We start from the raw sequence: 23,486 nt of genomic DNA, 5'->3' as shown, positions 1-23,486 counted from the left end.
ATTAGGCTCTCTGTGTCCTCAGTTAATTTCTGAGTTAGTTGTGCTAGTAACATATGTCCATAGCTTTTCTGTATGGCCACCAGTACTTCAAGAATTTCCCCCCAAAATAACAATAGTTTACCCCAAAAAAAATTGCAAAAGGAAATTTGTACTTTTTAATTTTCTGAGGTAAAATAAGTATAGAATCCTGGCCAATTGAACTCTGTATGTTGTTTCTAATGCCTCATTTTATACTCGGGTCCTTCTTAACTAAAATTTCTCCAAAGCTGTTAATAAAACCAGAGCTTCTGTTATCAGTTGTCCCAATTTTCTGCTCCTTTACCCCCAGAACCATCCATCTGTTTTGTATTGGCCATAAGAAATTCTGAAAAGTGTATCTTAATTTTTGAGACTTGCCAGTCCATCCAGGAGTCTTATAAACACTCAGATACCAGAGTGTTATTCATTAGCAGAAGGACCACCGCAGGTAAAAAATCTAGGATGGGTGTTGAAGCCCAGGCAGGAGGCCCCACTCTTTCGTTTGTTGAATTGCCAGTAGTGGCGGTATTGATTCTTCACCATCACCTTTGTTATTTGTAATGTTTCTTGTTTACTCTTATGTTTTGAGGGTGGGTTTGTTTTTTTTGTTTAACGTTCTGTTGTCCATAGTCAGGGAGTTGCTAGTGGTGCAGTAATTTGCTAATAACACTGCACTGTATGTTTTGTAGCAGATTTGCCATAGTTGGCTTTTAGATGATGAGATGGCATCGTCTGATCTATTATATAGTGTATCTATAATTACTAGAGTAACTGACTTGCAGCTAGGAAGCAATGGAAGGGGGGATACAGAGGGCCCAAGAGAAATTAAAGTTGGTGTGTGTATGATTGAAATTCATGGGACGTCATTTTAAAGAAGATTGTTCCTTACTTGAGCCTCCAGTGGTTGACCAGAGGATGTTGGAACAGTTTTGTTTTTTATACATACTTATCTTTCCACGTCTGAAGCCAGTAAGTTTCAGAGTAAAAGAGTAAAATCAACGTTCAGTAGTTTTACTGTCACTCAGGCAAAGGTGTGTGTGTGTTCAGTAGTGTCAGTATCGTCTAAGATTAATACAGCTGCTGATCACTAAACCTGGTTTATTAGGGTTCGAACAAAATGGGCTTGTTCTTTGTATACATTTGCATGATGATTGTTGCCTTCCTCATTTTCCAGGCTTTCACCATCAGTTAAATTTATGACAACATGAATTAACAAAGGAATATATAATTGCAGTTGGTTCCGTTGAATAGCTTATTGTAAGGTGGGATAAAGGAGCAGAAATGGTTTGATGGGTTGTCTCCTTATGACTGCTGTCAGTAATACCCCTTATATGCTGAGAGCAGAATTTAACTTCATTATAACCATACAGTATGTCTATATCATATCAGTCCACAAAGTGGGAGTCACAGAAATGCTAAAGTTAATGAGTGATAAAACTGCACAGCTAGCTGTTACCTGTGTGTTTATCTCCACCGAACTACCTAGGCCAATTTAGAATGGTGACTAGAAATGGCTGGCCCTCTTAACTTGTTGGTTTGCATATAAGGAAATGAGGTCTTGAGCCAGTTACCCTACCTAGTTGGATCCAAACCTGTATTCTTTCCACATAGGCTGATTTTGCATTAATACTGTTAACAAAAGCAATGATAATTTGAGCTAGAGATTTAAATTACTGTAGTGGAAAATAATGGTGGTTTTGATTCCATAAAGAATAGGTATGGTCTGTAAGGTATGAGTTATGAAACTTCCCAAAGGGAAAAATGATTCTTTTGACCAAGAGCCCCATGTAATGACTAATGCTTTTCCTACCAAACTAATAAGTAGATACTAACATGCTACAATTTGTAATAATAGGAATTTTAGAAGCAGATAGATGGACAGAAATGTATGGCGAAGTTGATCTAAGGAGTTTTACTCTTGTTTTGAAAGGTCTTCCCGTGAAATAAACTGAGCAAAGTGTCCTTTGTGGGAGAGTTCTAAAAACTTAAGTGACTTGTATGAGGTAAACTGCATGCAGTTTAATAGAGTCTTCCAGCTATGTAGAAAGTTCATGGCTTGGACAAGATTTAATCAACATACATAAATCACAATAATTTTTCTGTAACGTTACATTTAGATAAGGCTTTTTTTGTTCTTTGTTTTTATAGGAGTTAAAGATGCCTTTCGAAGTACATCTTAGAATCAGTGGATTACTGTACAAGGAATATGTAAGAAACAACTCTAAGTTCTAAAGACCAAAGCTTGCATATGGATTCAAAAGGGGCAGAAACCTGACTATTTAGTAAGGCACACTTACTTGGGCAAAATTCATTGCCCTCTTATTTTAAAACTGGAACTATCCAACTTTTATATTTGCCACTTCATTCTACATTTATTCAGATTTATATCCAACATTTATACTTGGCTGTGTCTCTGAAATCCCCCCAATTTTTATTAATTAGGTTTTTAGAAATTTCTTCCTTAACTCTGGAAACAGCTGAAGTAACTTTCTTTGCTGAAATAAAATCTTATTTTTTGATGTCGGGTTAAATATGTGATGGTAGAATTACAGATTTTCAAAAATAACTACGTTTCTCCAACAATTGTAAAACAAAAGTCCAAATACAAAGAGGTATTCAACCGAGGTGACTGAGGATTTGAAGTCTCAACTTTGTCTTGTACACGCAGATGATTTTTTTTCCTCGCATGATATACGTACAATAGATACAGGTGGCTTGAGGTGATGCTTTTAATTACTGAAATTACTCTAAAGAGCAGTGGAGTTGCTACTGCTGATACTTTTTCACATAGTTTCTACAGCTTATTATATTTACTGAAAGTAAGTTAATACATATTCACACACTAAAGTTATACAATAGGAATCTTTGTGTAGGGTTTTATTGTTTGGTCAAATACTTTGTTTTAAAAAAAGGAAGCAGTTTAAACATGTACATTTACATTTTTTCCCAAGGTAAAAGGCTTTGGATTTGAGAGTATCAGATTTACTAAAAATGGGAGCCAGGGTTATTTTCAGACAATGCAAATTTCCTTTATTTCCTCTAGTTTACTTGGCGAGAGAGCATGTAGGTGCTGAGAGTTCACAACTTAAATTTCACAATATAGGTTTGCTAAATGTGAAACAGCTACTGAGATACACTCAGTTTTAGTTCTTTTAAAAGAGTATATTAAACTAGCTTTATATTAAATTTCAAATGAATCCCTTAAATGTTGTAAGCTTTTTAGAAAACGACTCTTTTGCCTTTGTGAAATAATACCGCCTGCTCCTTCCTGGTTTTTCAGTCCTCTGGGAATCTGACGATGACTTCGAATCGGTTTACTGTTTTTGAGCCTTTAAAGAAAAACGTTTCTTCAAAGTGGAGGCTTTCATTTAAAACTAGAAACTGCAGAAAATAAAGTTGTTTTCTTCGTTCACAGATCTACTTGGAATAATTTGAATGTATTCGGTACCTCGCGTGCCTTAGTGTTTTCGGTCTTAACTAGTCTTCACAAGTAGGTAACACTCCCAGTTGAAATGTACATTAACGTTTACGAACACTTAACTCACCATAAAGCCCTACAAAAGTTATTACAAAGAAGAGTGAAAGGAAAACTAATAAGTATCTAAACGAGATGTTTTTACCATATATATTTTCTCTTTTAAATTTAAATTCGTGGATGATTTGCCTTAAAAACAAAAAGTAGAATTTGTAGGAATACTGGCCGGTTCTTTGCTTTTAAAACATTAAAGAAACCCTGGCGTAGAAAGGAATTTTTTTCAAGTATGTTTCAGGTATACGGCATACTTTATCTTGTTTCAAACTGCGAACTGTTACATTTGTACTGTGCCTGATTTGTGCCGAGCTCTCCCTGCTGTTGGTCAGGTCATCTCTGCCGACTCCTTCGGACCCTCTGCGCGGTTAGCTGCGCGGTTAGCTGCGCGGGCTCTGGGTCCGGGTGGCCCGAAGAGTCGTGCTCTCGCCCGCAGAGCGCGCAGGCCGGCCGCTAGTGGGCGCTGTGGGTCCGCGGAAGCGGCGGCGCGGTGGCGCTCGTTCCAGAGGCTCTTAGGCAGGCGCTTCGCCGGGAATCCAATGGAAGAATTCCTGCCGCCTCTGTTTCGGCGCTATTCGTCACGGTCACCCCTAAATTCCCGGTCACTCTGGGGAGGTATGAGCGCGGCCCGGAGGCTAATTAAGAAGATCCGCGGCGGGCGCGGGTGTGCCGCCGCGCACTCGGGGGAGAGGTGCTGCCTTCGCGGGAAGCGAGGCGCGGAGGGAGCGGGGCCCCGGCGGCCGCGCCCCGGGAGTCGGCTGCCCCGCCGGCGCCGCGTCCCCGGGAGTCGTTTTGCGTCTCCCGGCCCCACTGACTTAGCTCGGGCCCCAGCCGACGTTCGGTACCGAAACCAGGTGTGAAACGCATCACTGAGAGGCCTGGTGGGCTCGGCGAAGGGCTGCGCAAGCGGGGTGTGAGCCAGTCTACGCAGAGGGGGCTCTGCAGAGAAGGAGGGAGACCCACGGGAAGCCCACTGCCTTCCGCTCCGCAGGGAAAGTTTCGCCCTCGACGTTGTCCCTCTGCTGAAGTTTGGACACTTGCCGGGCAATGAGAGCGCATGCTGGGCGCGGGGACAGGTGGCCCGGACTGTCCCGCTCCCCACTCGCCCGCCCCTACCATCTCGGGGGGCGCCGGGTGCACGCGCAAGGCCCTCTCCGCCGCGGGCTCCCCCGCGCGCCGCTCGCGCCGCCGCCCGGGACCGGGGGCGGGGCTCACCTGTCAGCCCGCGCCCCGCCTCGCGGCGCCCAATGTCGGGCGGGGGCGGCTGACGGACCGGCCTGCCGCCCAACCGGCTCGCGGCTGCCGAGCGGCGGGCCAATGGGTTGCGCGGTGCGGGGCGGGGCCCCGCGTTTATAGTGCTCTGACAGCGCGCCGGCCGAGCTGACTCTCCTCGGCGGGGACGGCGGCGCCGGCTGAGGCGAGGAGACGCGCGCGGAGCTGGTCCCGGCGCCCTCCCCGCACACAAAGGCCCGCGCGCATCCGGCGCCCGCGGCGAGCACCGAGCCCCTCCTGCCTGCTCCGCGGGCTGGGAGCCGCGAGGACTGTGGAGGCTTCTGTGCGCCTGGAGACGCCCCTCGCCGCCCGCGCACCGCGCTCCGGGACATGGAACCGCGCCGAAACGGCGCCCGCGCGCTCGGGCCGCTGCCCGCCCCCCTGGATCTATAGTGCGAGGCGGCCCGCCGCCTCCGCCGAGCTGTCTCTTGGCCTTTGTGTCCCGGCCGAGCGCCCTCCCTGCCGCCCCGCGCCCGGCACCCTGGAGCCGCACGGGAGCCGGCTGTCCGAGCTGCGTCCGGCGCGGCGCCCCGGAGCCCCGAGCCCGCCGCGCCGCCGCGCCCCTCGCGTGCGCTCCCGCCCCGCGCTCTGAGGGCCCCGAGGGGAGCGCCACCGGCCTCGGCGTCCGCTGGAGCTGCTCGGCGCGCCCCGGAACTGCCTGCCGTCTCCCCCTTGTCTGCCCAGAGGATTGGGGCTCCCGGCCCGCACCTTGTCCCTCCGACGCCAGGAGTGCGCGGAGCTGGGAGCGGCTTGGCCATGGCCGTGAGGAGGGACTCCGTGTGGAAGTACTGCTGGGGAGTTTTGATGGTTTTATGCAGAACTGCGATTTCCAGATCGATAGTTTTAGAGCCCATCTATTGGAATTCTTCGAACTCCAAGTAAGTCGCGTCCACGACCCCCCTCGATCGCCGCCCCGGGGTCCGCCGCGTCGCGCTGTCCCGGCGGGAGGAAGGGTCGGGCTGCGGAGCCTGTTTCTGGACCCTCGATTCCTCGCGCCCCCGGGTCCCCCACCACATTGTACTTCGTGGAGACTCCGCTCGGCCTTCCAGCCGGAGCGCCGGCCCTAAGGGGCGCTCTCCTCGTCCTCCTTCCCCCAGGGAGCTCCCCGGCGCTAAAAAAAAAAAAAAAAAAAAAGGCCCTGTTGACTCGGGTGTCGCGTCCGGGAAGGTGTCCGATGGCGAGGCCTGACCCTCACTTCCTCCAGAGGACGGGAAGCCGGGCCACCAACCGGCTGAGCGGCACGCAGGGGCTGGCGGGCTCCGGAGAGGCAGGGATGCTGCGCTCCTGAGGAGCGGCGGAGCGCGGGCCGGGGGGCAGTGGAGCGCCCCGCGGGGAAGGGAGCTTGTGCTCCCTGGCACGCCCGGAGCTCGCGCGCCTCGGCGCCGCGCCGCCGCGCCGCCTGCCCGGGGGGTGCGCGGGGAGCTCGCCTGCTCGGGACAACTCGGGCGGCGGGCCCTTTCCTACTCGCCCGGGAGACGGGCCTTAGGCTGCTCCCGGGGAACCCTCTGCACGTCGGCCTCTCCCTTCACTTCTGAACCGATGGCCCCGAATTCTGTGGTCCCGACAGCTAACCTGGTTTCTTAGGGACGCTGTCTGCAAAAGCTTAATTAAGGCCTTGCCCAGTCGACGCAGCTCCTGAAGCCTTCGCGCTTGGGGAGCCTGGGCGGGAATGGGATCCTTGGATCCGTCTTGCTTTTATCAAACAGTGCAGCCGGGGCCAAGCCAGGCCTTGCGGAGGTTTTCAGTCCGAGCAACCAGAGTACATTTAGAATTTAGAAGAGGCGATCCATCCATAAATATATATGGCCGGACTCGTAGTCGTCTGTGCATTCAGGGTTGCATATTACCTCATTCTGGGGATACATTTCGAATCCTAGCCAAAAATATTTTACAGAATCATGGAATTTTAACCTTGGGAAACTTGGGAAAGTATGAAGACACTGGCTGTTCATACTTTGTCAGAAGCAAAATCAATGACCTAATTGAAGTTGAGCAAATCGGCCATGGATTTAGAAATAAAGGGATGGGGGATCGATTTAAAGATCACATCGTAATTAAATAATTACATCCACTCTTAAGAGTGGTCAGTTTCAAATTCACCAACATGTTAACCAATAATTCCCTATTAAAGGGCGAAAGACGTCACCGCTGTAAATGGGATGAAACAGAGATTGTTGCAGGATGCTGGTTGGCACTTCCCAGCACTGCTCCTGTGTAGAAGTTACTTAATGCAGCCTCCTTCCCTGGAGCCTGATCTTGGATGGACTTCTTTTTTTTCCCTGGGTGTAAGATCATCGTAATTGTTGAGAAAGTCGCGGCAATGACGGCTCTCGTCCACCACCGCAGCGTGAGGCGCCGGGTGGTGCGGGAAAGCGTGGGGCTGGGACCTGCGGGCCGGGAGCCGGGCCGGGAGCCGGGCCGGGAGCCGGGCCGGGAGCCGCCGGCTTCGCTTTCTGCCTCCAGGGGTCACTCTTTCCTGCGCGATGCTCGCCGCGCCGGCCGCGCCTCTGCCCGCCAGGCCTCCTGCTCCGCTTGGCGCTTTTGCTCGCCGACCGTCTTCGGGAGCCGGTTTTTGGTTTGGGGTTTCCCTCCCCGCCCCCCAACAGGATTTAATTTTTACATTTCTGTCTTGTTTAAAGAAATTCCCATTAGTCCCTTCAACGTTCGGCTCAGTAGACGTTATCTGGTTTGTAGGATCACAAATACCTACTTGGAAAAGAAAAAGGTAGAGCAGTCATTATTTCAGCCTAAGGTTTCGACACGAATGTCTTCTTTCCCTCGTGCGCTGGCGGAGGGGAGTGACTGATATTTACTCATAGCCTCCTGTGAGGGTCGGGCTGTTTTTCTGAGCTCTGGCCACTGATTTAGACCCTCCTGGAGGCCTGCTTTTGGAGAAGCCGCCCTCCCCGCACAGACGATGTTGCTGTTGGCGTGATTGTTCCTGCCCTCAAGAGTAGAATTTCTTTTAAAACTCGCACGTAATGGCTGGCCTAGAGGAAGGGATAATTTGTCCCCTGGAAAAGGTCTGCTTAACAAAGTTATGCAGCTGAATGCTAGCTTGAGAGATCAGAAAGATTTCTTCCTGGAGGAATGATATGAAAGAGCCTTTTCTAAGTTTTAGAATGAATTTTAAAAACCCGGTGCCAAGGAGTTGCCCTATTTGTTGGGGAAGTTTCATGTTTATTTCCAGGGAAAAGTTTCGGCCAGTAAATGGGATGTGGCAGGAAGGTAATCGAAGGCATTGAAGTTGCTCATCAGTTCCTCGGAACTGTGGAACAATTCATTTGTAATGAAGCAGCCATCAGTAATTAGATTTGTTTCATTCCGAGGTCAGCTTTTTTAGCAGGTGGTGGACAGGGGAGCGTGCAGCAGCTGTTGGGATACAGGGTCCAGAAAATCCTTTGTAAATTCACCGTCTCCATAACTACTTTAATCACACTGTCTGCCTCTCCCACCCCCGAGAGTTTTTGCAGTAGTGGGAAGAAGTTCCAAGTACCGAAACGGTAATCACTGCACCCACAGGTTCTGGAAGAGTTGTGTCAGGTGTAGCCATTCAGGTTGTGTAGTTTGTTGGGTTTTTTCTGTTTGTTTGTTTTTTTTAACTCTGGAGAGAAAAGCAAAGCCTGGCTTAGCATTTCAGTAGAACAATTTTTTTCCAGCACGATGTTTTTGCCAAACTAAAATGGTTGGCTCTTTCTTTTAAAAAAAGTATTGGTATGGTATTCTAGAGTGAATTACACTGACTTTGTTGAAAATTTCAGCAGAGCATTCATTTCTTATGTCTAGGGGTGCTATTCTCTAGGCACCATATACTAGTTAACCAAGCGTTTTGCTTTTCCCAGGTCATTTTTCCCTACATAATGGTGAATTCCTGGTATTGATTGCCTTGCTACAAAAGAATGGCTGGATAATATCCAGATAACCTATAATACATGGGGCTCCACCGCAGTCAGGCTCTGAATAAATACGGACCTGTCAGAGATTGATAAAACAAACTACAATGGATAGTGCTGTTTAAACAGTCCATTCAGTACCATATATAAGCCAGCCTGCCTTCCATTGTGTCTGAAATTCTTATTTTTGTAGGTAAACAAATGCACATTCAGCACGGATTGAATAGCTCCTTGAACTGTGCTCCCCGGTTTGCGTTTGGGTTAATCTTGTCGGTTTTAATATAGAGAGGAAAGAAGCCCAAAGCACCAAGGGGTGGAATTGTTAGTGCTTTCACATCCACATTCCTCACATTTTGTCAGGATGATAAACTGTAGGTAATGGACTGTCGCTGTTCCACGGGACGACTGAGAAGGGAGAGCACAAAGACAGGGCTGCCGCGAGGTCGCACAACATGTTTGGGAGCCGTCTTTTCAGACGAGGACAGAATTTATTTGGGAATCGTGTGTCCAGGGACTGTACTTTGTAACCTCAGCAATTACAGCTTCGAGCCTCAGAAACGGGAGCTGGAGGTTAAGATGATTCTGTTAAGCACTTGCTTCTAAATCTTTCACAAAGCGCAGCTCTTGACACTTGTCCCAGGATGCAAAGAAATGCAAATGACTCCAGCATTCCGAAGTGTCCCTGACTCCCAGGCTGAAGCAGGGAGACAGGTAAATTAGCTCTCAAGCCCCAGACCAGCTGAGAACTGCCGATGGGCATGGTTTCTCCATACAGAGTCAGCTGGAGAGTAAACGGTATGTTTAGAATAATTATCGGTAAAACCTCTTATCTGGAAATTTACAGAGAGGAATCCTTTGGTCGGTGGGTCAGCGTGATAATTACCCGCAGAGGGGCATCGCTACCTGGCCTTGCACTGAAATGCTTCAGGTAGCGCCGGGGAGGTTGAGGGTGACACCCACCATCTGGCAGCGGTTCCCAGCGATGTCACCTAATGGGAAATGATTTGAGATCCCAGCATGACTGCAGCATGACGCGTCATAGGAATAGGAGTGGCGGGGGAAGGAAATACAGACTGGAGACCCTCGTCAGAAAAGAAAAAAAAAAAAATCTAAGAAGGACATTTCTTGAGCATTTCATGAAAACTTTATTCTTAAACTCTCCCACTGCAAATTAGACAAAAAGAAGGGCTCTTGTAAGGAAAATAATCATTGAAATGGTACTCGGGCCCACCCAATCTCCGCCTTCGCTGGCTGCTGACCTAAAGAGCCTTGTTTTTCAGGTCATTTATCATATATCTACATAGATTTGCTTATGAGCTCGCCCTTTGTGTGGTGGAGTAGAGCCTTAAATAGGAGTGTTCAACTGTTTGAAATATTTTGGTTAAAATATGCAGAACCCATAGAACTAGAAGCTTCTAGTCGGGAATTAGTTCTTTCAGGGAAGAGCTCCCCCCCATCCCAGTTTTTTTTTTTTTTTTTTTTTTTTTAAGGGGAGGAATTAGAATGAGGCTGGGAGAAGGGTAGAAGAAAAGCAAAGAGGGAAGGGTAGGGTATGGGACAGGGTTCCGAACAGCTTGGAAAAACTCCTGTGGCTTCATTGTCTCTCTAAAGCCAAAGAATACAAAGACATAAGCAATTCAGCCCTTCTCCCATGATGGAAAATGTAAACCGTGGACATGGCTCTCCTGTTTGACTTGTTTAATTCTCATCTTAAATTCAGTACTATGCGAGCCGTGTGAACTCTGAGGATTTCCTTAGTAATCCATTTTGTAGCTCCCAATCAAAAACAAAGTGCAAGGGTCTGACACAATTTGCTTTTATTTTTAGGCAAATCAACCCTGGTCATAGTTAATAAGGGGATTACAACCCAGACTGGGTCTTTACAGATGTAATGTAAATCAAGGGCAGAGTATAAAGAAACTGATCCCTTTTGATTGAAGTATGGTAAAAAGGCATAGAGAAACTAGCAGCGGTAATCTGATTGTATGGCAATAAAACCACCATTTTCTGTCTTTCAGATAAAAATAATGTGGTAAATCCATGCAGTTCATAAGATGTAAAGGCAGATAAAGGGTGAAGCCATGGCAACATATAGATTAGCTGGATGTGGGCAATGACATGTCTCTGAAAAGGGTGTAGAAAGGAAGGCCCTTGCTCCAGGCTGTTGGCTATTATGCGTGAGCCACACAGACTTGGAAACTCGGATTAGAAAGTATGAAAGCCCCACTTGTGGCCTGGGATGGTTGAAGCCAGGAAGAAAAGATGCTCAGTTCTTGCTCATTGGTGGCGGATAATATGGCAAAGGTAGATTCCATTGACTGCCTTTTCCAGAGATTGAGATTGGGGGCTGATTAAAACTTCAGATCACTGCAGTTAGTTCAGGCCGGCGAGGTTTTCCTTTTTAGCTCCTGGCCTAACAGTGGCGGCCGTTCTGTAGGATTAGCTGCAGTTGTCGGTGCTCGCCTTCATCTCCTTGGGCTCCAGGCGGGGACCTGCTGGGAAGGAACAGAGCCCAGAGGGGCTAGGTAGGCCCAGAGGGATCCGAAAAGAAAACACAGACCTTTTGATTTCAGCCATCTTTCAGCCCCGGAGAAGCCGAGGTAAACATTATACATTGTCCCCCTCCCTCTTCCAGAGAGCTCTCCTCTGAATTTTGTCTCTCCCACCCTGGAAAAAAACATATAATGAAACAAATGACAGGGGGAATTGAGTTTTCATTCAAATCGGTAGTAATCCAATATGCCCAAACCAACGGGCCCTGTGGAGATGGTGTTTCACTCCTGTGAGTTGAGCTGAATGGGACAGGCCCGCTTCGTGTAAAGGATAGGATTATAGAGGTGTGAGTGCTGCCCGGCTTGAAAGTTAAAAACAGCAGAAGCTCGCCAGGCTGTTGAATCTGATTGCCCTCTGTCCTGAGCAAGCCTGTAAAGAAGCTGGGCTTTTGTTCTGGCCGCCCACGCTTTCCATCTTAGTCGTTACCCAAAATCAGCCATTGAAGCTGTGATTGGGGGGCCGAGTGGCGTCGCCGTTGCGTCAAGCCGGAAGGGAGATTTGTGCTTTATTGCCCCCTATTTGGGGCCTGAGAAAAGTCCCAGCATTTCTTTAGGAAAGTCTGAACTCTTACGACGCTGACAATACTGAAAGCTTACAAACACCCCAAGTGTCTGTCTTGCTGGCGTGGATGGAGGGGGTTCAGGGCTGGTCTCTGAACAGCAACATGAGGACTCTCTAGAGGAACACATTCTATGTCTGAAGATCTTCACTAAACCCTAAATATTCTATTTCAGACCCGTTTCGTGGATTTTGTTCCTCATTCTCAGAGAGCTGACTCAACTGTTTGGAGCTATGGATTTATTGCATGTGTTGCCTATTTTTCTGGTCATTACTGTGTCGCTTTCACCATTTAAAAACATTTAAAACATTGCACAGAGACCTGCCCTACCCAGTGCCAGCTACTTTACCTTCCTTTCTAATTTAATTCAGAAAACGTATCAAAAGATCCAGTGCATTTGTCCAGATTCATCAAAGAGAACGGACACTCCCTAATTTACAAGCTGGTCACATCCCAGCACCTTGCATTCTACATCTGACAATGATTGCTAATGGTCCATTCAGCCAGAGTATTTGCTTGTTAGCAGGGAACAGAGCATGATAAATGTCCAGCAAGCTTGCGGCCTCCTTCCGCTTTTCAGATGCAGACTGGTGCATATTTATGGTAGGCAAAGGACAAAAGGAGGGGCTGAATTGCCCTGGCCTCCAGCTTTCTATGAGGAACAGGGTTAAAGTGATTAAAAGAAACGATATAGGAAAGTCCTGCTACTTGTTTACAAACCAGCGTCCAACCCGCAGCTTTGCGTTCTACCTGCAAGAGCCTATCGCAGGAGCATTAGGGATAAGGATGGTTGGATCCGGCGACCCAGTGAAAAGAGTAGGTGATAAATTATGAAATGTTTTCCATGCACACTGAATGCCAGATGCACCAATTTCTGTGGCTTCTGCAGAGAATCAGCAGAGGCTCTTTATTTCCCTTTTCATGTATAGATATCAAATATGTAATTCTAGTCCAAAGCATTTTGTGGCTTTGGACACAGACGTGCTGGTTTCAAATGAAAAACCATAGTAGGAGAAAGCGCCATTGAAGGGAAACAAGTTGTTTCTGCTCTTAGTAATCCTCCAAACAAAATATGAAGAAAAAATTGGCAGTAGTGAAGTGTTAATAGTTTGCCGTTTCCATTCTCGAGAGCATGGGTAGGTAAATGTTCTAACTACTCAGGGGTGGGCAAGCATTCCGAAGGCTGTGCATGAACTGTGCTTTGAAAACTTCATTTTCTTCATGTTTTCTTTATGAAACTCTTAAACAATTCAGTTTATTTTCTCAATTCATGTTTGGTTGCATCCAATTTTAATTATAATCCTTGGATCTTTCTACCAGTACTTGCTAGTTAAGTCTCTCTTGCCTCCGAGGCATTACTCTGTCCTTTTCACATACTGATGACTCCCGTATCCCACCAGAGTAGTGATGAGTGCTACCCACATACCCCTGTGCACATCAGAAGCTCTGACCTGCAGAGCCAGTGTCTGAAATGCCACCTTCCAGCCTCTCGTGTTCCAGCTGAGGAACCCGAGGTCCAGTGTGATGCCACCACCTGCTGAAATGCTTCTAAATCGCGGTCCTTGCTTTTTCCCCCTGTTAAGGTGGCTCACTGTGGTCTGAAACATTTGTCCTGAATGAGAGCTGTCTGATGAGTGAGTGGGGCTGAGCCAGTTACGTTCAAGTCCCGCTCAGAATGCATCTCCCTGCAGAAGAAGTGAGAAAATGCCAGTTTTCACTTAGCTTACCAGAACTATATTTGGGGTACATTTTAGATAAAAACAGGCTCTCCTAAGCCCTGCATCCCCCCTTTGTCTATGGGAAAATGGATTTTCATGAGAATGGACTGTCCTTAAAGTTCACGATTTCCCTGAAATGACTGCTCTCTCTTCATGGGGTAGATCAAACATAACTTCTTTAAATCTTTTCTCTGTAATCCCACAGCACTTTAGTTAAATACCGAGGGCACTGGAGGAACATGGTACATGGCGCTGTCATGATTCATATGCAAGTCTTAGTCTCCTTCACCACCCTGCCTATCCCTAAGAGGCAGGCACCAGAATGCTTTCATGCCATCAGTCTCTGCCAGCGAGCATTGACAGCCAATGAGTATTAGTCGGGAGAGCAGACACAGCCCAGATGTCTGTTTCTGGCCGCTCCCATTAACAAATCGCCTGCTACTGGAGATCTACCTCCAGCCCCGCGGCTCTAGAACTTTAGGGCATCAGAATCACTTGTTAAAACAGGCTTGCCTCCCGTCCCCAGAGATCCAGATTCCTGAGGTCTGGGTGGGACCTGAAATTCACATTTCTAACAGGCTCTCAGCGGATGCTGCTCTGAGACCACACCTTGAGAGCTGTTGCCCTGGATGAAACTTTTTTGGGTAACAACTTTTTTTGGGTGACAACTCAAGATTAGATCATCATCCTCTTCAAGGCTGTTGTGGATCCCTGAGGAAATCCGTGGCCCTTGCCTCCCTACTCTCGGCCTCCGTTCTTGCTTGGTTGATTGTTGGTGGTAGATAATTCGTTAATCTGTTGGACAAGCATTTATGAACTCTGAGGTCTGTTACACTAAGCTCTGAGAATACAGTGAAGAGCAATCTCTACCCTCGAGAGACTTAAATCCTAAGGGAGTAGGGGGACTCCCTGGTGCAAGAAACACGTTCTGCGCTGTGGTGCATGGCAAGTGTGGCCTTGAGAACAGAGGAAGGAAGGGGATGGAGTTCCTCCCGGGGGAGGGGAAACTGAGGCAGGAGAGACGGCGGTCCAGGGAGAGCTCCGAAACAAAAACCACAGTAAGCAAGTCAAAGAAACACATTTCAGGTAAGGGAGGCGAGTGTCTACACTGTACTTCTGTAATCATCTACATTATTTCCTACGTCTGAGCAGAGCTCAAAGACAGATTCCCACAAAGGAACAAATAGACCCTGTGGGAGAGCTACTCCAGCGATTTCAGCCGCCTTATCCTCATGAGAATTAGCAGTACCTTCTGGTTTTCAGAAGGTCTGTGCTGATAATGGAAAAGGTCAGGCAGTTCAATTGAGCACAGCGAGCCGGGCCAGTGCTATTTTAGTTTAGTGAAGAGGACGCGCCTTGGAATCTGGCTGCATGAGCCTACTCCCAGGTTTGTCATTTTTTTAGCTGTGTAACTTTGGGAGCAGAATCCTCCGTGTCTCTCACTTGTCCCTTCTCTAAAATGGCGACAGTAATCTTAACAGGACTGAAGAAAAGCAGTAAAACTGTGGTCAGGATTTAAAGACCTTAGCTCTGGACTTAGCACAACGAACCAATGAATGTCATCTCTTGCTGTTGAAAGTTAATTGAGCATCTACTGTGTGCCTGTCTCTGGCTCAGTTTGCCTTCTGCATACAAATGCAGAATAAATAAAATGGTAGTAAAGGTTATGCCATGGCGCCTGCACCTTTTCAAGCCCCTGATGTTATATGGTACCTTGTTTAGCTGCCAGATTTCCACTCATTCTTGCAGACCTCTCTGCTACAAGAGGCACCTTTTTATTTCCCTTCAGCTGCCAAATTAGATGCTCTCTCCTCTGCTTCCTACCCTGATGCTTTGTTGTAACATTTGTAACCCTGAACTCATTCAGCTTCTCCACCGTGGATGGGGGAGGGCCTGGGCTGAATCCCCTTTATGTGCAGGGTACAGCCAGGGATTGGGTTGTTCAGTGAATACACGAAGGCAGCCCATAGGGGTGAGCAGTGTAGCCTTTTTGCATTGATGTTACGTGCTGTTTCTTATTAAGAAAGCTCCTGACCTGGTGGACGCAGTTTGTTTCCTTTAACAACGGTGGTATAGAGCACATACTAGGGGCCAGTGGCAGTTCCAGCTTCTCCACAAATACTGACTCATTAAACCTTCATAATAACCATCTGAGGGAGATACTTTCATGATCCCCAGTGGGGAAACCAAGGCAGAGACTGGTTCATTATCTTGCCCAAAGTCATGTAGCTGATACGTGGGTACCATCTGTACTTGAACCTGAGTATGCCGTTTCCGGTATCCTTCCTCGTAATTCTCCAGCTCTCTTTCTTATGCTGTTGCATGGAGTGACTAGAAATCACATAATTAAATGAAGCATGTGTTTGCTCAAAGCAGTACGTAGGAGGTGGATTAAAAGAAGGTTTTGCGTATAATTCTTCCCTTGTCCATCTTTCCTGTGATGGGCATGCGATTCTAAATGGATCCTTTGAATCTTTGATAACGAGGTTCTACCCGGTGGAAACTAGACAGTTATGAAGGTCTATCATATCAATGAATGCATTTATTGCATGTTATTCCTTTGACTCTTAACATTTTCCTTTTGAAAATGGAAACATCTGATTGTTTCTCTGCTGGGAGGAGACGAGGTCAGGTTTCAGAGGAGAGTTCCATGAGGTTCGATGCCACGCGTGTGTCAAGCTAAGGAGATAGTATGACATCTTTTTTAGAGTCCAGTCACAATTAAATGCCATTTTATTTTGGATTTGGGGATCTGTGCCAGCTTCCAGCTTGTCAGAGCCGAGAAGACTCAAATCAAGTCCAGGCCTGTTTCTACAGCAAACTGGGCTTCTGGCTCCCTGCCTGTGGATTCATTCAGTGTAGCCCATCTGGCTTTTGATGTTCTGCGAGTTTGGAGCCGTGTATTTCAGGAAGCAGGGCGGGAGGAGCGGTGGGCCTGGGGTGCTCTTGACTCCTGAGCAGCCTCTGGTTGCACCTCCCCGGGGCTTAGGGGCTGCTCACCTGCAGCCCTCAGGGGTCTCACACCACCAGGTCCTCCTTCCTGTCAGAGCTCAGGGCCCCGGGCATCCTCTTTCCTCCTCACGGTCCAGCTCCCCTCCCTGAGTTCAGTAGCAGCCTGAATAACTCAGGGTGTTTAACGTTGTGTTTGTTTTTTGGCCAAGCCCATTCCAGGCTGCTTGTGGCGACTGAGCAGGAAATGTATCGTCCCCCAAGGTACAGTGGCACACCATTCACATTTTTTTTCTCTGCTTTATGCAGTTTGGGGACGGTCTGTGTAGGAGTCAGTCTCCCAGTCCGGGCTTTCCTCCTTTTTGACGTTCACGGCGCAGACCTGACTTGTAGAGCTGCTTTCTTTCTCTTCTGTCTCCTGCCCCTGCTCTGTGGGCTGCGGCAGAGCCAGGAGAGGTCCAGGGGAACGGCTGCTGGCACCCGCCCACAGCAGACCCGTCCCTGACCCTCTCTGGAGCCAGCAAGAAGGAAGTGTCCAGAAGGCGGCCGTGTAGGTCGCTGTGAAGGGCTAGCTCACAGCCGTATAAATTGTGTTGGTAGATTATGCTTGCCTGGCAAGGGGGATCTCTGCTTATACCAAGAGAGAACTAGAGTCTTGTCTCTTTTTGAAACCTTACTTATGAAAAGAAAGTACTCCGTCTATGACTACACAAACACCCGTTGGACGCAAGGCACTGGGGTGGGGTTCCCGGGGTCCAGCGGGGAACACGACAGGCTCAGTCCTGGGGTCACACTCCAGCCTGGAGAGCGGGCATCACATCACCTTGGTGTGTACTTTCTTTCAGGGCTGTTTTCCCCACCAAAAGGAGAGGTGTCATTCACCCATAAAACATGGGTGAATGGTCCCTCTAAATAGGCAAGATTCTTTGAAGTTAAAAAAAAAAAAGTGTCGATGGAAATGGCAAGGATGAGTAGCGTTGATGGAAAAGATGATTCTGAGTGCTTGATTGTACTACCACGCTAAGATCTTGAGTCCATTTCTTCAGGTTCTTAAAATGCCAGCGCGTTTCTTTCTGTATGATGCCCACATGCTTTTCCTCTGCAGTGTTCCCACTCAGGTAGATGAGCACAGGGCTGTCCACGCTTAGGTCTAAAACAGCAGAGCACCAGCTCTTTCTATAGGAAAGCCAGTTTTCTTTCTGGGGCCTCACCTATGAATAATGAGAGTTCCACCTTCCTTTGTAGACTCTTGCCAAGAGCATGATTTGGAACAAGACAGTACAGGTGCAAACAAATTACACTTGGGAAAGAAGCTTGCACCGTCTCTTGCCTCCGAGGGTTATGAAATCCCCGTTTGGATGATGGGGCTGCGTGGTCAGGCCAGCATGACAAAGGTTGGCCTCCGGGATTCACTCCCCAGCCGCTTTCCCACTGCACATCTCGGCATCCCAGCCCTCCTTTTCCAGCCCCCCCACCCCCCGACTTTTGCCTCAGCTAGCTACGACATTCATGGCATGATTTTTTTTTTTTTTTTTTTGCAGTTTTGAGGGAGGAGATGTTTGGATCACTTTCATAAATAAAGACCTTGATTTTTTGTTTTGTTTTGTTTTGAGTTAGGTGCTTGATTTTTGTTTTTAATTCCATGCCAGAGATTAACTAGTCTCTGTGAACCTGGGAAAAGAAAACCATGATCTCTGCCCATCACATGCTTAAAGTCTGACTTACCAATGAAGATATCTATTCCAGCGTCAGCTCGTTACAGGCGATCCTTCTGTGAATTGGAGGGTTTTGTTACAGTGGGAATTATGGTACGGGTAAAAAATTAAATACATACTTGTGTTATCTTCCTGAACGAAAATGTAAACGATGAGCATCTTATTTATCTTTGAGCATTGGAAAATGAAATTTACTTTAGCCACCAGTGTTTTGAGCATTATATCGCAAATAACAAACAAGATTAACATCACAAGGAGTCAGCTTCCATTCCATTGTGCCGCATCCTAGGCTGTGAAATTTGATATTATTTTGACTTGTATGGTAATTGTAGAATGACAGAGGGAACTGGATTAAGTTGAAATAGAAGGACACCCCGCAGCACACACAGACTGCCCAGTGCAGGTGGAGGTCGTTGGGCCAAGAATGGGGCCCCTGAGCGCTGTCCCTGCAGATCAGAATTTTATAAATAAAACTTTGCTTCATGCTGCATAGATGAAGAGGCCACCTCCCCGGGAAGAGTTGCAAAACCGGATCAGGGACCTAGAGGCTCGCAACACCTGTGAATTTCAGTGCTTCTCATCTTTCCTTGCCTTGAAAAGATGCTGCTTGTCCTTGGTGTGAAGTTTGAAATGCACCCTGCCCCCCACTCTCAGCTCTCAGATTTGGAACCTGTAATGGTCTAAATTGTAGAGCCTGCTTTTAGGCACCTCTTCTTTTCCTTGAATACATCAGTTTCATGTTGCAGATGATATTTGTTTTTAGAAAAGTGTGAAAGAAGGGGCACCTGTGAAAACAGACAATTGTCCCAGCACCCATACAGCAGAAAATGCCGATTAAAGCCTCCAATTACTACCTTATTTCTTGGAGCTTTAAAGCCACTGAGAAGGTAGTGGTGCAGTTACTTGAAGTTTTAAGGTAATTACTTGTTCCTCCAAGGGTGGTGTCTGGTAACCTAATTCTGTATCAGCCTGACACCCTATAGCGACACCCCACTATCTCTCTGGTTTCAGAACAAGTTTGGGCAGAAACTTGTTCTGATATGAAAGTGCAAAAGGGGGCAGTAAAGTGCTATCCACAAAAACAGAAAAATTGTTTCCCCCAGTATTTCTTATGGTCGATATCACCTGAGTCTTTCTGGGGCCCCAGTTTTATTCATTTATGACAAACTCCTCTGTTTGGGGCATTTGGAGTTGATCTTATTAAGCCATGGCAGCAATCTAACATAAAACGGAAGTAAGGCAAGCCCCAGTATCCTGCCTGTTTATGAAATATGCCATCAAATTCACATACTCGTGAATTTAAGTCATTTTTTTTTTTCTGGGGGATTTATGTTCCCAAGTGTACAGAGCATTTCTGAAAGGAATCTCGGGCTTCTGTGTTAATGCTGTGTTAGCTCCACATAGAGCTGGAAGGCCCCAAGTGCATGAGGAGGTTATGGGGTCAAGGGTTTGGGCTCCTGCCTAGCGGGGAGCATCTTTTGTCAGGAAGGAGCTGGGAAGATGAGCCTCAGTGACAGCAAAGCAGCGGTGGCTTGTCCTCATTCCGAATTTCAGACGAACCAATTTACAAACCGACTGCTCTTCCTGCGCAGCCTTTGACATTTAATTAAAACCAAAAGCATTTTCTGGGACAAGTGCATGTTTTCCAAAATGTGGTAAACTCAAAGTGTACTTAATACAGAACTCTGGTTTGAGAGTAAACCTATTCTGTGGTATGATTTGGGGTGTGCCAACTGCTAGGGTAATAAACTTGTTCCTAAAGCTGGGATACAGGGTCCCTGAGATGTTAGCCAACTCCCAGATCTGTGCAGTTGAATGATTAAGCATAAACTGTACCCCATATTTTTCATCTATTTGAATAAACTAGTTGTGTGTTACTACAGCTTTTGTAGACTCAAGAATTGATTTGTTAAATAGACCTCAATTCAGAGAAGAATAATTTTATTTAGTTCCATTCTCAGAAAATACATCACAAAACAGTTTAAAAAGTCTACAGGCCTTGAATATTCTGTTTTAAACCAGAGTGATGAAAGATTGCTCAAGAACACGATGGTTTGTTCTTTGAAACTGCACATTGAAACGTAATGTTCCAATCTGATCGCAAAAGCATTTGATGTTTATTGCAGAAAATTATGAAAAATACAGAAAGCTAAAAATTACCCCAAGTCCGCCATCCAGTAGCCCAGAGCAGCCACAGATAAAGGCCCCGTGTTTGACCAAATCTGTGTCTGTATCGCCAGCAAAATGAACAGAACAACACACCACCTACTGTGTATGTGTGTATATTTTCAACTGAACGTAGCCACTTACTTAAAATAATCGTGTACTCTAATGATGTAGTTTTGAAACGCAAGGAAAAATCAGTTCTCCGTGGGAAAGTAAAGTCTGTTCACTCAGACACTGAATCTTCTTTTGCTTAGCAGTTTGCTCCAGAGGGAGAAGAGTATCATCTGTAGGTCTCTTTCCCCCAGTTTGCACACTGGCAGGATTTGCATTGGTCCCGTTACGTGAGTAAGATGGTCCTGTTTCTCAGGCGGATGATAACTGCCATAAGTATACAGAAATATCAGATATTTAAATAGATACTACAGTTGTACGTGTACAACAGTACACAGAAATGGCTCTGGATCTGAGCTGACACTCTTTTTTTTTTTTTTTTTTGCGGTACGTGGGCCTCCCTCTGTTGTGGCCTCTCCCGTTGCGGAGCACAGGCTCCGGACGCGCAGGCTCGGCGGCCATGGCTCACGGGCCCAGCCGCTCCGCGGCATGTGGGAGCTTCCCGGACCGGGGCACGAACCCGTGTCCCCTGCATCGGCAGGCGGACTCTCAACCACTGCGCCACCAGGGAAGCCCTGAGCTGACACTCTTTAACTGAGAAGCGCTGTGATCATGTCTGTCTGGAGGGGGTTTACGTGACCCAGTTATTTGTTTGGACACAGAAAGTGGTAATTCCTGTCTACATCCTTTCATTCTGTGCCAGTCTGATATTTTTGCATTTGGCTACAATATACTGATTTGCCCTTGTTTATATGGTAGTTCGGCATATATCCTTCAATCGTATAGCTCCACGTAGTATTTCCCTCAGGAGAACAAGGACTTCCTACTTCAAATCTCCTTTCACAGACTCTTTCAGCATCAAGGGACCATAGTGATTTGGCTCTTCTTCTAGGTTCACCTACATATTTTTGGCGTCCTTGAAGAAAAGTGTAAGAAGTCATCGCACGTTTGTCCGGAGGTGCATGTGTTATGGTCAGGTGTCAGGTGCAGGTGCAGGAGCGGGAAGGGGAGAAAAGAGAAGCAAGGAAAATGGGGCATCCATGGGGGGCTGGGGAGAGCAGCCGTGGCCCCACTACCCAGCGGGCCCCGAGCATCTCGGCTCCCTGCTCCCGTGGATCTTGCTGTTCCATCGGGCCAGGTTCAGAAGTCAATCAAGCAACCATCGCCCCCATCTGATTTACCCTGTGACACCTGGGGGTGCGAGGCTGGTCGACAGAAGGGTCCAGACTTGAGATCAAAACATGGGATGTTCTTATCAGTCAGAGACAATTGTGTGTCGTGACGCCTGAACTCTTAAGTGGCAGGTTTGGGCTTTAAATGCATATTATGCTAGTTTTTTAAACGAGCATGTGTTCCTAGAGCGGGTTAAAACATTAAAGAATATTGTGTCGCCAGGGAACTCTAGTCAATATCCTGTGATGAACCAAAATGGAAAAGAATCTGAAAAAGAATGTATATGTATGTATAACTGGATCACTTTGCTGTACAGCAGAAATGAACACATGGTAAATCAACTCCAACAAAGTAGATTTTAGAAAAAGAATGTTGTGTCACATATGGCTGTATTATTTTAGAAGTTCCTACAATGATGACTGAAGTTGAAATGTCTGACTGAGATTATTAGAGATCTAATTTAGATTATTAAAGATTAAAGTCTAATGTGTGTTATTAGATTGATTCCCTGTGCAAGTATTAGAATCTAGTTTGGTGAATAACTTTTAAAAACTTGGATTCAGGTTGATAGGTAATCGGAAGGTAAAAACAGATTCTAATATCAAATCATTTCCTTTCTGGGACTTCCCTGGCAGTCCAGTGGTTAGGAGTCCATGCTTCCACTGCAGGGGGCGCAGGTTCGATCCCTGGTCGGGGAACTAAGATCCTGCCTGCCACATGGTGTGGCCAAAAAAAAAAAAACCAAAAAACACAATCACTTCATTTTGGGCAGGGAAACTTTGGAAACCCTACTCAGAGTTTCCATTTTATTCCATGTTATACTGTGTCTGGATTCAGTTCAGAGTCATCACGTCTTATTGTCTTGCTTGGGAATGATTCACTGGGAAAAACCATCGGAGTTGTTTCTGCTCAGCACACCCCACTGCTGTGGCATCCCGGGGAAGCCCTCCAGCGAGAGCCACAAAGCCACAGCACCAATGCCCAGGAAGCAGTCCTGACCCCAGACTCCCTTGATGGGGAGGAAGATGCAGCTTCCCCGTCCCAGGAGCACAGCAGGGTGACTTGCTCAGACTTTGAGTAGGTGGCCCAGAAAGGGATCTGGCCTCCTGTGTTCGCTCTCCTGTAGAAGGCAGGAGGCACTGTGAGTCTCCTTTGTTTTTTGTTTTGAATTAAAACCCAGAAGATATTATTAAAGAAGACTTCTGACCCCCCCCTTTTTTTTTTTTTGATGTGGTTTAACAGAAACAACCTCACCTCTGTGGTATGGGTTACAGACATGGGGATTTTCCTCTAGGTGTCTTTGGCCACGAAAATGGACATTATCTCATCATACAAAAAGAAATCTGCATTTCATATTCACTAGGCAGAGTCAGTGTAGTAATTTAAAATTAGCTAGTTGTCACCATCCTAATTATTCTTTAAAAAAAAAAAGAAAAGAAAACCATTTCCAAAGTCAATAATAAGAAAAGTCTTATTGACTATTACCAAATATTCAGGGCATAGATGTGCTATGTGGTCTGACTTGTTCAAGTCTCTGAGCAATCCTGAGGTAACAAAATCCAAATATAAGTGACCTGCCTTCAAAAATAGAACTCTGTGGTTACTGGCTGGATTTTAACCTATAGGACGCATTGCTTTCCATTCGAAAATGATATTATTAAAAAAATCACCCCGTTTCCTTTCCATGTACATTCTGCAATTCTCATGAATCGTCTGGATCCATCTGTAATATTACATTTAAAACACAAGTTCCGGGGGCTTCCCTGGTAGCGCAGCGGTTGAGAGTCCGCCTGCCGATGCAGGGGACGCGGGTTCGTGCCCCGGTCCGGG

The 23,486-nt window shown here is 46.8% G+C and overlaps 1 protein-coding gene across 1 annotated transcript in view; it reads left to right on the top strand.

The window, feature by feature from the left end:
- The first annotated feature begins 5,381 nt into the window (after window positions 1–5,381).
- Window positions 5,382–23,486, top strand: part of EFNB2 (ephrin B2) — a 46,253-nt gene continuing 28,148 nt past the window's right edge. The window contains exon 1 of the mRNA XM_024123230.3: window positions 5,382–5,697. Coding sequence (XP_023978998.1) covers window positions 5,576–5,697 — 122 coding nt within the window. The 5' untranslated portion in view covers window positions 5,382–5,575. The remainder of the gene's footprint in view (window positions 5,698–23,486) is intronic.

The sequence above is a fragment of the Physeter macrocephalus genome, chromosome 13 (assembly GCF_002837175.3).
Source record: "Physeter macrocephalus isolate SW-GA chromosome 13, ASM283717v5, whole genome shotgun sequence".
NCBI classification, from domain to species: domain Eukaryota; kingdom Metazoa; phylum Chordata; class Mammalia; order Artiodactyla; family Physeteridae; genus Physeter; species Physeter macrocephalus.
This window is presented reverse-complemented; position numbering and strand designations above follow the sequence as displayed.